At 43.8% G+C, this 14,788-nt stretch overlaps 1 protein-coding gene across 1 annotated transcript; it reads left to right on the top strand.

Moving 5' to 3' along the window:
* The first annotated feature begins 8,122 nt into the window (after nucleotides 1-8,122).
* Nucleotides 8,123-12,719, top strand: SPINK2 (serine peptidase inhibitor Kazal type 2). Its single transcript, XM_084516923.1, has 4 exons — nucleotides 8,123-8,269; nucleotides 8,587-8,624; nucleotides 9,444-9,553; nucleotides 12,552-12,719. The coding sequence occupies exons 1-4, from the start codon at nucleotides 8,221-8,223 to the stop codon at nucleotides 12,595-12,597; spliced, it is 243 nt and encodes an 80-aa protein (XP_084373049.1). The 5' UTR covers nucleotides 8,123-8,220; the 3' UTR covers nucleotides 12,598-12,719.
* Nucleotides 12,720-14,788: the final 2,069 nt, after the last annotated feature.

Raw genomic sequence — 14,788 nt, 5'->3', positions numbered from 1 at the left:
TCCGATTTCTTATTCTTGAGCATGTGCATATCCCAGCTTGTCAGTAAATGTAGGCTATTAAAAAGACTATTACTTAAAACTTCTGTTTAGCTTGGTTTGGCAATTGCCTTTGTTTGAAGGGTGTGGTGGAAAAAAAAAAAAAAAAAAAAAAGAAAAGGAAAAAATAATAAACTTTTCATATTTGTACATACCTGAAAGAGGGAAATAAGGACCAACTTAAACCATGTAAGCACAGAGATGCTCAAGGAGAGCATGTTAAAAGGGAGCAGCTCTGAGCAGTCATGTTGTTTCCTTCATTATGGGAAGAACACTGGGCAGAGAGATGCTACACCAAGCAACACCAACCAGCAACGGGCTAAAACCAGACCTGGTGCCTGGATCCTACGGAGACTTGTGCTCATGATGCATCAGCAAAGCCCAATGCACTAATCCACAAGGAAATGAGTTGTACTTTTTGGCTCAAACAGAGCTTAATCTATGTTATGTTCTTCTGAACAGAATTTACACAAAGATTTAGTTCTTTCTGGTGCCAGACTCATAATTCAGCTCAGTGTGTTTGTGTGTGTGTGTGTGTGAGTGTTTTTTCTATATTACATTGCTGAATGCAGTGATTTATTGTTTCAGCCTTAATTGTGACCTCATTTTCATCCTTGTCTTGTTCCTCTTTAATTAGTTTCATGAAGCTGTAATAAATTAGCCTAGCAATGTTCTTGATAAGCACATACTTGCTCACTTATTTCTTTCAGTAAAATCCATAAAGAATGCATGGGACTGGTTTACTCCATCAAGCCATGAACATTTGGTTCTCCCTAATGTCTGAAGCCCAAATTCACAAAGGCATTTTGGAGCCTAAAGCCCATATTAACACAACCTGCTCTCATGTATGAGAAATATGAGATGTGTATGTGTATATATATGAATATATATGTATATATGTATATAGTATGAAATATGTATATAGGAGGTTTATTTATTTATTTTAAAGCTACTTGGCTTCATTCTGCATGGGTCTCCTGCTTGAAGAACAGTTGAGTTGGCATTTGTCTGGTTCCCAGTCATCATGCAGGGCATGCTTTCCACAGTCACATGGAACCCTAGAAAAGGCACAAGTTTTGTGGGGAAACATTGAAACAGTCCAAGCACTCATGCCAGAAGGAAGTCTGAACTTTATAGATGTGCCCTTTATCAAAGCAAAGTAAAACACTCAGTCTGAAAGGACTCTAATTCATAATTCCTAAGACCACATCCTTTGGTTTGTGCTGGACATTCTGCACCAAATCTGGTAAGCAAGGTCCATGACTAGCTTGTTTTCTTTCCATTTTGCCACCCATTGTACAAAAGGTTGATTCCACCGCCTCCACTGCTGCCTTCCTTACTGCACTGCACAAGAACCACGTGCCTGCATAGCAAAGAGGACTGGCTAGGCTGTTGTTTACTGGAACTCACAGAAGGGACTGGGAATGTCACAGAAAGCCTGGAAGAGCAATGCGTGAAAATACCCTGTGACTCCTAGCAATTCCACCTGAAAGACACACTGCCTACTCTGCTGGAAGGGGAGAATGCAAACAGATGTCTGTGCAGACGTACAGCCTAACTCCAGGTGCATAGCACCAGGAAGGAAATGTTTTCAGGGGAGAGTGATATTTGCAAGCATCCTTTATTCTTAGACTGTGTTAGCTTCTGATATAGGCTGTTATCTATGTCCAGAACATAAAAATAAAAATAAATAAAACACTTTAAATTCACTAAAAAATAAATAATCAAGGAGAATAAGATTGTTAAAGACTTTAATGAGCAATGAATCTACTAGTTGCTCCTAGAAGAGCTGTGTTATCATAGCAATGGGTGTCTAGCTATACAGTTTAAGTCATGTTTCAATAAGGGAGGTTGTTAAATAGCTTTTGCTCCAATTTGTAGTTTCCTGGCCTGTGGAGGACCCTTCTGTCAGACTCCCTAGCCAGAAATAAAAAAATATATTTTTATATAGTAGTATAATTTTATATGATAATATATATTCTTATATATAATAAAAATATATTTTTATATATAAAAAATGTTCCCACATTTTGCCATTAGTGTGACTCCACTGGCGTGTGCTACCCAGGGTAAATCTCAGTAAGATCTGCCTCTCCCCCCGCCCTGAACACGTCTTTAGGCTTACCCAATTCGCAGTCTGTGTGACTGCCTGGTTTAAGAACAATTATCAGCAGCACACAGTCTAAAGGCAAGACCCCCAAGCTAGAATTTAGATGAAACAGAGACGATTATCTATGGCAGAAAGCTCTCCAAAGTACAACCAGGGATTTCTGTCCTGGGAGCACCCTGACACACTCACACTGTCCTGGTGCAGAAACAACCTCTGTATGGCAAAGGGGAGGAGAAGGGGTTCAGCCAGTGGGAACTGGATCCCAAGCACAGGCATAAAATGAAAGATACGCTTGTAATAGTCTGGAAAGCCACAAGTGTATCCAAAAACCCTGGGAAACATCACTTGGAGTTTTAAAATCTAGATTTAGCAAGAACATGCCCCTTAGGGTAGTCCCAGATAGGGAAGTCTCGTGGTCCAGCTCAAGGACAATGTAACCCTTCATTAACCATCACAGCAAATACCACTCCAATTTGTGAGCCTCACCAACACACAAATCAATTACCACTCGTAGCTGTGATCGTTACACAGCCCATGTTCCCCTCTGCATTGTTTGCTCAGAATATTGCTCTCTTTCGTCATTAACTAGCAGTGAGTTGGAAAGAAACAACTGTAATTCATACTCCAAAAGTCATCCTCCCATGTACACTCACCATTCCCAATTAAGTTCATGAAAGATTAATTCCTTAATGATTATGATTTGCACTGTTAATTAATTAGCTGCTTTTCCATGAAGTATTCAGAAGTTTGCAGAATTACTTCAATCTATTAATTAGCTTGCAGTGACTGTATAAATAGTGAGTAACTCCCTTGTTTCTCCTTGCCCCTTAGACAAATTATCTGCTGCTTGGCCTTCCTGTCCACCTCCCTGCCCACACCATACAGAATCTGTTTCATCCACTGCTGCAAACGTTCATGATTTGCTTACTCATTTTTCTAAGAGGATAATATAACCAAGGAGCAGACACAGTTGACTCACATCACTTTATTTCCTTGGGGAGAATGTATTTTGATACGAACCCTACCTTTCTTCATGTTCCCCAGGTTGAGCAGACCTGCAACTGAGTAGGTATCTACTGTCCTGCTACACCGGAATGACACAAAGCTGCAGCTTCACTTTGTCTCAGAGACGAAATTTTGAATTTCTCCAAAACTTCTAGACAAAGCTCTAATTCTCAGCAGTGCTCTGGGTTAGTTGGGTGCTCCAGATCTGGAGGTGAAAGAGCATAGAGCAAGAGCCCTTCTAGCTCTCACTGCATTGTGAGTTACTCAAATCAGTGTCTAAGCTGCTCTGAACAGCAGTCCTAGGCCCAAATTCCCACTGTGCTTACATTGCATCATTTCAACTTTCTTGTAGTCAGATTACTCTGATTAAAGGAAGTATTTCTTTCCCAAACAGTCCTGGGAGGATCGCAGAGCTTGAAGATGTCCCCAGACCTTCTCGGCTCCCTTCACATGGTGTATGAGACCTTGCAGCCCCTGGTCACCACTTGCTCAGGCTCGGAGCTAGGAGCAATCAGAGGAAAGCAGAGCTGAGTTGGTTGGAATGTGTCCCTGACGCCTTTTCATTGCCACTTTCAGAGGTAACCCTTGGCCATGTCCTGTTTCTCCCTCAAAATTAGGGTTAAATTCCAGGGTCTGGTGGATAACCAAAGCAATGTGCAAGAAATGTGCAAGAGGACTTGTTAGTGTTAGGTCAGAGGTTGGACTCGATGATCTTGAGGTCTCTTCCAACCTAGAAATTCTGTGATTCTGTGATTCTGTGAAATGATCGGGAACCACAGGAAAACAGTGAGCATCTCCCATGGATGGATGTAGCAGGGTAAAGAGCTTGCATGGTCTCACTTACCAGCAAGAAATTCAAGCTTTATTCTTGCTGAATAGACAAATTGACAAGTAAAAAGTTCTCCTTTCAGCATCATATGCATCTGTCATGAAGTCTCCACCTCAGCTGGTGACAGCAATGCTTGAGGATTCAAGACAGAAACCATAAATGAGCCATGTCCCCAGACCGTGTCAGGTAACCTTCCAGTTTAGATACTTCCTACCACTACAGTAAACCATGTCCCTGTGCCTGGTTCCCAACAGGAGAAGCTGAACAATCTCTGGAGCATTTCTCTGCCCCTATTTCCTGCTGTTACTGGTGCTTGGTGACTCACTGCACACAACCTGCTAAGCCATTGCTGCTGGAAAGCCCCACCAAACACAACACTGCAGCTTCATCAAAATAAATACTGCCTATCTCCTTCCCCCACACCACCACCAGCACAGTAAAACCCGTAACCAGAGAAGAAGAGATCCCAGATCTTCAAAATGGGGCTCAGAGAGAGGCACATAAATAAGCCCTGCATGAATTAGAGGGGGGAAAGGGGAGGGAATCTGCAAGCAATGCCACTTGCTACCTGCCACCAAGCCCCTCTCACACCTTCTAGCACCCCTGAGATTGCCAGGAAGAGGTCTGAAAGGCCAGGTGATGTGCCACGTGCCCCATTGTCACATCCTCCCCTCTGTCACTTGTGCTGCCCTGACTATATATGTTGGAGCACCCAGGCCAGTGGAATGGGTTTTTTCCTACTGAATTATAAATGTCTACAGCATGGCAAGGAAAGGAAGCAGTTGTGCATTGCTGATGCTGTGGGGATGAACACAGTACATTACAGTAGGATATTATCCAGCTGATAGCATATATGGTCCATTGAGCTTTTCCCTGCTGCAAACAGAAACAATCGTGCAAGCAGGAGGATGTACTGTGGGCAAGACTGCCACCACATGGTACAAGGACAAATCCAGAACAGGAGTGGGGAAAACCGACCTCACACCTCCAAACAGCCCTGGCCTCTTTAGACAGCTGTAGCCAAATCTTGATGTCTCTGCCTGATCAATTAATTTGGTCCTTCCCTCCCATCCTGCAACATCTGTAGAGCTCCTATCCAGCAGCACTGCCCCCAGGAGGGAAACACTCCTTGGGGCCGTGGTGTGAGGCAGTAAATGCAGACACCACAAGGAGCTCACTCCCCTCCAGGCAGCATCCCACCATGTTACACACAGATGAGAGGGAGCCAGGGACACAACGTGGGCAGCTGGCCAGCCAGTAAATTAATTTCAAAGGCAGGCAGGTGATAGATGGGGTTCACATGGGAAAAAGGAGAGAATAAATTGCCCATCTGGGACTGATACAGCAAAGAGCAGCACAGGACAGAGTGAAATGAATGGGCATAGAGGGATCAAGGAATGAGAGACTGAGTGGCAAGCACATAATTGAATCCCTGAGGCCTGGATCCTGTTTTCAAGCTACATGGGACTGCGAATGCAGAAGCACAGCTGAACTGAATGATTCATGGTGTGCGCATGACAGACAGGACCCCCAGAGCAATATTTTATGGGCTTGGAGGTAGGAATGCCACTAACAGTATGGTGAGGGAATTTGATGAGATGAGGGGCTTCATCTACATCCTTCTGTAAATCTTTGAGCACAGCCCTTAAGAGAACAGCCTGGAACAATCTGCCAAAATTAGACATGATGCCACAGCTAGCACTCTGGACCTGAGCAGGGAGTCAGCTTGTCAGCTGGCATTAGTCCCCTCTGCACCACAAACACAGGCTTACACCAAAAGGTTATCAGAACGCTTGTCAGGGAGACTAAAATGGTCAGAAAACTCAGCTCTCACCCCTGTGTTCTTCTCCATCCTGCTTCTGTGCCAGGTTTAAGCTGGCAGAAATGGTCAATTAACCAGTGCCAAATTATTTCCAGGGTGTTCCTAACCTCACCAAGAGCATGGGCCCTCTAGTGACTCAGGGAAAGAGGCTTTCAGCACCTTCCCTTGTGTTGTGCTATGCTACTTCAAGGTTGTTGTTTGTTTTTACCCCTGTATTTACTCAGAGGGATAGGCATGCTCCTGCACTTGTGGCAAGAGACTCACATACCATTTTTTACCATTTACCATTTTTACCATTTACCATTTTTACCATTTACCACCACTTGTGGCAAAGAGCATATTCCACACCACAGAGCTGAATCTTCCAGTCTAAGGTAGCAGGAAACCTGATGCCTTAGTCCCAGCCCTTCTGGAACCATAGCAGGCTAAGACCTCTCCCTATATCTGTTTTAAGTGGATGGGGTGGTAGATTTGCTTATTTCAAAATTGTGAAATAATTTTACACTGAGAACTGGTGCCACCTAGCCACTACTTACCTTGCACTGACACCTAAGCCCATGCTGCTCACACCCTCGAGCAAAGTCGATAATCATGTCCTCGGGCAGACTGACTCCCTGTGAGCAGAGACCTGATTTCACTAAACAAGGGTCCAAAATAGCTCTCCACTTGTCCCACCTTCATGAAATAATGTATCTTCTTAGTAGGCTCAACGGTCGTACTCTCTGGAGGCACTGGGAGATGCCCAAAGTAGATGTTAATACACTAACTTGAATGCTTTCAGTAGGATCTTGTCCCAAAAACATTTCTCCCCAAGAATTTTGTACTTACCTGTTCAGTGACACACACCTAAGAAATTAATATCTTAAGATATTAATGGACTCCTACCTAGACAATCCCCTTGTTTTTATTTCATTCTGCTAGTACCTTTTCCTTTAAAAACACACCTTCAAGAAGCAAGGCAACCCACCCAAGCCTAAACTTTCTGGTATTAAACTCCCTGATGCTCATATTTTTTCCCAGCTTTGGGACTACACTTCTCCCACGTAAAACCTTTCCAGGAGTTAAAGATTCCCCAGGGAAGGCAAATTCAGCAACTATCCAGAAAATAAAACAGTAACAGAATGATGCTCCCTTCTCAAACAGCTTAGCAGGCAAAGCTGGGGCAAAAGCTTGGGCAGGGCTGGGGAAGGAGACAAGCATAGAGAAATACCCCATTAAATGCTCCACCAGCTGTGAAACATTCTGGTTAGGCATCTTGCTTAAAATAGCCAAGCTAAAAGTTGATTTGGCAACAAACATCCCTTGTGTCAGGTATGAATGCCAAAGGTGTGTTCTGACAAATCACATACCTCAATCAGCTTGCAGAAGTCACCTGCAGGAATAACAACATATTCGTCAGATAACAACATAATCTCACTATGATGCCCTGTGGGGGCACACAGGTAAAGAAAAGCCATGGTTGGGATATCTTGGAGGCCAACACAGAGACGGGAAGGATGTGTGAAGCGTGGTATGTACCCATATGAGACACAGCGAATATTATTGGGTTATATATAAATTAAATATTATTGGGTTCATCAAATATTATTGCATTCATCAAATATTATTGGATTCTATATAAACCAAATACTATTGGGTTCATCAAATACTATTGGGTTCATCAAATATTATTGGGGTTCCATATAAATCAGTTATTATTGGGTTCATCAAATATTATTGGGTTCTATATAAATCAAATATTATTGGGTTCATCAAATATCATTGGGTTCTATATAAATCAAATATTATTGGGTTCATCAAATATTATTGGGTTCTACATAAATCAAATATTATAGGATTCATCAAATATTATTGAGTTCATCAAATATTACTGGGTTCTATATAAATCAAATATTACCGGGTTCATCAGATATTATTGGGGTTCTATATGAGTCAGATATTATTGAGTTCATCACGTTATCGAGTTCATCAAATATTATTGGGTTCTGTATAAATCAAATAGTATCAGGTTCCTCAAATATTATTGGGTTCATCAAGTATTATTGGGTTATTGGGTTCTCTATAAACCAAATATGATCGGGCTCATGAACTACCACTGGGTTCCGTGCCCCAGCTCGTACACACACCCTCACAGCCCCTTTCACAAGCAGCCCAGCCCTTCAGAAACCGCACACCACCCACCTTTACGCTACCGGAGCCCTTGATGCTACGTGGCGGCAACCATTGGGTTTGGCAGAGCCCGTCCACGTTATCCCCACCTGCCCCACGATACTCCCGGCCCTGCCGCGACACCCCGTGCTCCCCCGGCCCCGTTTGTTCCCCAGTGTCCCCCCGGTCCCTGCGGGTGCCCCGCTGCGCGTCCCCGCCCCGCCGCGCCCCCGTTCCGTTCCGTTGCCGTTGCCGTTGGTGTTGGCGGAGATGGCGGCGGCGCTGCCCGTGCTCGTCCTGCTGCCGGCTCTCCTCGCCGGTACCGACACGGGCCGGCGGCGAGCTCTGGGTTTCGGGGACGTGGGTGAGGGGAGGGACCCGCACGATGACCGGGGGCAGGGAAAGGGAAAGCCCGAGCCGGTACCGGGCAGAGGGCAGCGGGCAGCGGGCAGGAGCCGGTAGCGGGGGGATGCTGCGGGTGGAACCGGCGGTACCGGGCTGGGTGTGGGGCAGGCAGCGGCTGGTCCGGGGGTTTGGGGACCAGACCGGCTTGTCCCAGCCTCTGGGGGGGGATCCGGGACGGGGGGAATCTCGGTGGGACCCGGGCGCCGTTAACGGCGGCTTCTCTCTCCGCAGGGCTCCTGTCGCGTCCCGGTGCCGCTGCGAGTGTGCCGGTGGGTGCAGCCTGCTCCGTGCTGGGCACCGCGGGCGAGGACCCAGAGACCCCCCCAGTCCCCATAACCCTAACCCTAACCCCAATCCTAAACCCTAACCCTAAACCCTAAACCCTAACCCTAAACCCTAAACCCTAAACCCTAACCCTAACCCTAAACCCTAAACCCTAACTCCTGGGAAGGGAGACCCCGCAGACCTCCGTGTGCCTGCTGGGGCACTGCAGCCGCTCCCCCTAAATCCCAGGCACTGAGGGGGAAGCCTCAGCACCCTGCCAAGCCAGGCCACCCCTCCCGCACCCCCACTCAGGACCTCCTTGCAGAGATGCTGTGCCTGTCAGGGGCTGTGACCGCAGGAGATGCTCCGCAGAGCACCCCGAGGCACCTGCACCAGCCAGTCTGCCTGTTGCAGGGCTGCAGCACACCTGCCATGGGGAGATCACTCCTTAATTCCCATCTCCTATCAGCTAGGTCTGTAGACATCCTTCCTGGGATGTCCACTGTCCGCTTCTGACACAAGACATCGGAAGGAGCTGCATTTTGTAGCACGCCGACGACTTGTCAATATGTCCTGACACAGCCACACGCTGCTGCAGATCAATCTGTACTAGGCAGCAGAAGCCAAGTGATAATTTCCCATACAAGCACAACAGATAATGTGGCTCTTTATAACGCTGTGCCACCCCTTATTGAGCTCTCGTTTCTGTGCGTGAATATGCCAGTATCCTTTGGAAGCTCTCCAAAGTTCTCCTGCTAAACTGGGAGGACTGGAGAAACTCATTTCAGCTGGTGTATGACTTGCTGTGTATCTGTATTCTCCAGCCTGTATGCGACGTGTATGGTGTGCCTGGATGTCCAAAGGACTACAATCCGGTTTGTGGGACCGATGGAGAGACCTACTCAAATGAGTGTGTGCTCTGCCTTTCAAACAGGTAATTCCAACCTTCCTTTCACATCGGCTTCCTTTACAAGTAAAACATGCACCCTCACATCCCAATTAACTGAACAGTTAGTGGCTTTGAGTCATTCACAGTCTGTTAATTGCAATTTTAGCATTTTCTCAAATGTCAATAACCATGAAATGCTTGGATTGCATCATCTGGGAGTACTGAATATTGTTTTTTGTAATTCTTAAGGAGGGGCATCATGGGAGAGGGGGAGATGGGGAGGGATGTTGCCTGTAGCATTCACCCAGTGCCACATTGCCATTAAATACCATGTTTATGTCAGTAACATTTTCACTAGGGTACTTCACACACTACCCAAGCAAATGGCAAAATTGAAAGAAAATTGGCAAACCAGTTGTTAAACCTACAATTTGGGAGAAGTTTGGAAACCCCAGCAAATCAAAGGGCAGACATAGTGTTACCTGTGAAAAGGGGAGAAAAAAGGTGCTGTCATGTCACATTGTTAAGAACCTGCTCATCGTTGCTACCTAAAATGATAACGGAGTAAGTTAATAAGTGATTGACATGTAGATAGTCAGAGGGGAAAAAAAAAAAAAGTGTAAGCAAATCTGATACAGATTTGTCAGAAATAATCCAATCAAATCCATAAGATTTAGGATTTTTGGCAAGATAACTGGCCTAGCAGAGTAGAAGAAACCAGAAGTGCCACTCCTTGACATTAACAAGGCATTTTACATAGCTGCACTTGACATTCACATAAGAAGACAAATAGTTTTTCAAACAAAATTAAAGGATGAAGAGAGAGCAGTTTGAAATGCTGGAGTTTAACAGCAGTAATCAAGCTGGAAAGTGCTATTAAATGGGATTTCCTTTAGCTGCAGTACACAATTTAATATGTGTTTAATAATGAATTGGATACTGAAATAAAGACAATAAAAAATTTTCAAAATTAGATGGGATACAATGAACTGTGCAGGGCAGTATCAGAATTCCCAGGGGTCAGGAGGAAAGCATCAGAAATGCCAAAAATTCAATACATAAGGAAGAACAGCATGCCATGGACAAATGAAAACAGAGCCCACAAGGCTGGCAAAGAGACCAATTGCAGCTGACCACTGTGTGGTGGTCACCACGTGCTGGGATGGGTTGTTACTGAGTTAATTTGCAAAACAGTTAAGTAGATGGAAATGAAGTCTAGACATAAGGAAAATTTAAGTTGTCAAGCATATTTATTAATAAACTTTGCAGTCCTTTGCAGGACATTTTTAAGAGCACGTCAGAAAAGCAGCTATCTGAGCTGATAAAGCATATTCGATCCTTTTTCAGAACAGAATGATGGGTTTTGAGATCCAGTCTTTTTTTATCCATTTCTAGTATACTATTTTTTTTAGGCATGATCCCTCAGCTCCAGGGGGGTGCATGCTGAATTCCTGAATACAGCGCTGCACACAGCACAAAGGGATCTCTAAAATTTACTACTTGTTTCCACTCCATTCCTTAAGTAGTTGTTGATGGGGCTTATGTCTTGTAACAAATGCGCATGTTTTGTGTGAAATATGCAACATAGGATTTCAGATGCTTACACAACATGGGTTTTGTCTTAGCCATCTCTTTGGCTGGCTTATTCAGAAAAGTATTTTCATCTAAAGGGACACAAGGTGGTCAGATACTATCTTGATTTTTTTTTTCTTCAATAATTCAGTAGTTGGCCTACTCATTGTCTTTCTAGTGCAGCCTGGAGAGCTTTGTTTTGAAGTGTTTTACGTGGCATGAGCACAAGGAGAGAACACTTTGTCTTACTGGAATTATTTCAGCTTTGAAAAATGGTTCTTGGTCATAAGCAATGGTCATTTCACTTCAAGGAGTGTAGAGTACAGTCCGTAACTCAAGAGGGGAGAACAAAGAGGTCTTTCTGCTCTTCTGAGCAAGTGGCATGACCAGTAGCTGCCAAGATAAATAGAATAATCTGGTGATGTAGAAATAGATACATGGGCATATCGCATAGTGACTTACAAACACTCAGCTCTAAATTAACTTAGGTAATTCTTAGCAGTCATCTGGCAGGTGATTTCCAGTCCCTGTTTGAGTCCATTGAAGGAGTTACTTCCCTGATGGCCAAGGCAGTGCCACCCATGGGCTTTTTTAGCAAGACTATGTGAGCACCTGGAGAGCCCCAGGTCCTGAAAAGCATTACAGTACTGCAGGAGAGGTTTAGCATCTCCTGGGCTTGATTTTTTTTTTTCTTTTATATTCCCAAGTTGCTCCTCTACCTTCTGGTTAAAAGATCTCTAATTAGTACAGATTTTCCTGACCTTTGGGTAATCACAACCGCTTGAATTTCAAGAGGAGTAAAATAGCTCGATTCTATTAAGATAGAGAGACAAACTGAAGATCTAGGGCAGTCTGCATTATATTACTTTCTTCTTGCATCCACACTTACTTGGTAAACTGAGATTTGAAATTGGAGCACTGCAAACTACCATTTATTGGACTTGTTAAAAAATAAATAAAAAATGTTCCCAGACTAACAGAGACTTTGCTAAAATTTCCTTTAAGAAGGTTCCATCATTCCAAGAACCAGACATGCAACATTTAGTGAGTGTGGGCTGCAGAAATGCACCAGGGTGTGCGCTGAACTCCCAAATGCAAGGGAGACCTTCTGTCAGTAATAGACCTGGTTCCCACTTCGAGCACTGTGAATTTGACTTGCATTACTGCTTTTTAATGGACACTTCAGACCTCATGGCAAGCTTTGTCAGGTGGTTTGATGCATCTCAGACTTGCAGTTGGATTTACCATGTTCTTATAGGCCTTCTTATTAGCCTGAAGTGAGGCTGTCTCTGGTAAGTTATTTGTTCTGTGTGTCTGATTCATAAATCTTTTCATCATTTACTCTGCAGTAAGATTTGCTATAAGTGATTCAATTAAAAACATCACTACATTTAACTGGGCATATGGGAGAGTCTATAAAATGTCTCTGTTACAGTGCTTCTCCTCTAAAATAATTTTGTTTTGCTTGCAGTGAAAATAAAAAGGACGTCCAAATTTACAAGAGGGGACCATGCTGATATGTCAGATGGCACCTCATGAAGAAAATGGGAGGGACAAAGCCAGTTCAAATAGAAACAATACTTTGAATGTACCTCCTATGTAGTCTGTCTTAATAAATAACTTTGCCTGTTCAAACAAAGTACTGTTAGTGTATTTAAACCTCATAGACACAGTGTGTTTATAGCCTGAACTGGAGTCACTTCCTGCAGTAGAAGTGACAGCGAAAATTGCAGGGGAACATGAAGACTGGTGTAAAAGGGTGCGGCATGAAGCGGGTCTGGCAGGACCTGCTGCCTGCAGGACAAACGCTGGGGTTCAGTTCAGCCACAGACCCCTTGTCGTGCAAACGAGCACATGGAGCTCCCTGCCTCTCTGCTAAGCACCTCCGAAGCTGAGCAGATGGCATTTGGGTTGTTCGGCAGTCCCTCTACCTCTGCTCAAGGCCTGCTGTTGTCCTGCTTCCAGCCAAGGCCTTCGTCAGGCTTCACGGGGCAGAGGTGCACGGCGTGCCTCCTGCCTGCTGAGGGGTCACAGCCTGGTGACTTGTGCTTTGACAACAGCAATGCTATCGTCCTGCATTCCTTTCGAAGGGCCAGACCCAGCCTTACATGACAGCACATGCCTGTCTTCATTCCGTCAGTGCAAAAAACAGTCGCTGTCAGAGTGATCTCACTCATGGCGTGACGGTTATTTGATAAATAACTGTGCTTGCAAAGGAACTTTAACAACCCCAATCCTCTTAGCTGTAGAAATGTCCCTTCAGTATTTGAAGAAAACGTGTATAGCATTGCATTTTTTTGGCAAAACTCAGACAAAAACAAACACCATGAAACACAACAAATCCAAACAAAAAATAGCATGTTAGGCTGACAGTTATAATTACATTAGAGCACTGCTTCCAGCATAGGAATGCTTCAAGATAAAACCTTAGAGGTGTTTTTAAATCTTCCTAATTTTCTGCATTAAAAGAGATAATTCAGCAGTGCAAGAGTATGTGAACTCACCAAATCTGCCCCTGACATCTGTTTTTCATATTCTGCACGTTAAAATAAAATATTTCAATCAAATATTTGAGTATCTTGATTTTTTTCCTCAGATCAGAGATCTGATTCAAAGCCTGGTGGAAGTAGACCATGAAGGAACATGCCTGACTCCAGAGAAATGTCAGATAGTCTCTTTTCCCTCTCATTACCAGTATTTTGTTAGCCTGTACTACTAAATATTCATTATGTTTGTCCTCGGTTGCACTGGACGATGAACAAGAGCTGAAGGGCGAGAACCACAGCCTGAATCCCGTGGGAAACTAGTCAGTGAAAGGCATGAACTTGTGGGTTTTGATATTGCTCACTAGGTGGCAGCATTTTTTTTCTTTCAAATCTCATTTTATTTTACGTTTTTGGTAGAGGTGTAGCAGGAGTCTGTTAATGACTTTCATTTGTACACATAAATATTCTGTTAGGAGCTGTTTATTTTCATCTGTATTATTAGTGTCATTACAGTCCTGGTAAGTAGTCAAACTCATTGTACTTGGCAGAATAAACTTGTGTTGTTTTTTTTTCCTGATCATCGAATCCAAGGATGTTTGCTGCAAGAGACTACAGTGTAGTATTTTGTAATAACGCTATTCGGTGGGCAGATACCAGTGGCATTCACTGACATGGTTATGATTGCACTGAGTTCTGTCTTAGCTTCATGACTTTTGTTGCTGGTCACATAGCAATTTTTGAAAGTTGCATTTTCAAAACATTTATGGAAGCAGCGTAGGTTCCTGGTTAAAGCATTCTTAATTAGATAACCTTAGAAAAAGTCATTTTGCTCTGAAACTGTCTCACCTTTACATTAAGAAAAAATTACTCTTTTTGAAGTGCTTTTTTATCTATTGGCTATAAATTTTGTAAGATTCTGGTACACTTGTTTTATTTTAACATTTACACAGATGTGTTTGTTTGTTTGTTTTTTTCCTTGATGTTATATACAGAAGCGTTTAAAGTTGACCCAAAACTGTACCTACTTACTTTAATCTGTTCCTGTTTACCAGTAAGAGAGGCAAAGGTACTGAAAAATCCTCCTGTGATGCTTTCTAGAGCAGACTGAGATGTTAAACTTGTCTTGTAATTGTCTGGTGTCCTTATGGGTCCTGTGGAATATTCCAGCAAGCCTCAAACTGTGCCCTGGAAGGGTCTCGCTTTCCTGGAAATCCTTTATCTT

This window comes from Aythya ferina (genome assembly GCF_964211825.1).
Source record: "Aythya ferina genome assembly, chromosome: 4".
In the NCBI taxonomy this organism is placed as follows: Eukaryota; Metazoa; Chordata; class Aves; order Anseriformes; family Anatidae; genus Aythya; species Aythya ferina.
The sequence above is the reverse complement of the archived record's forward strand: the minus strand, read 5'-3'. Positions and strand labels throughout refer to the sequence as shown.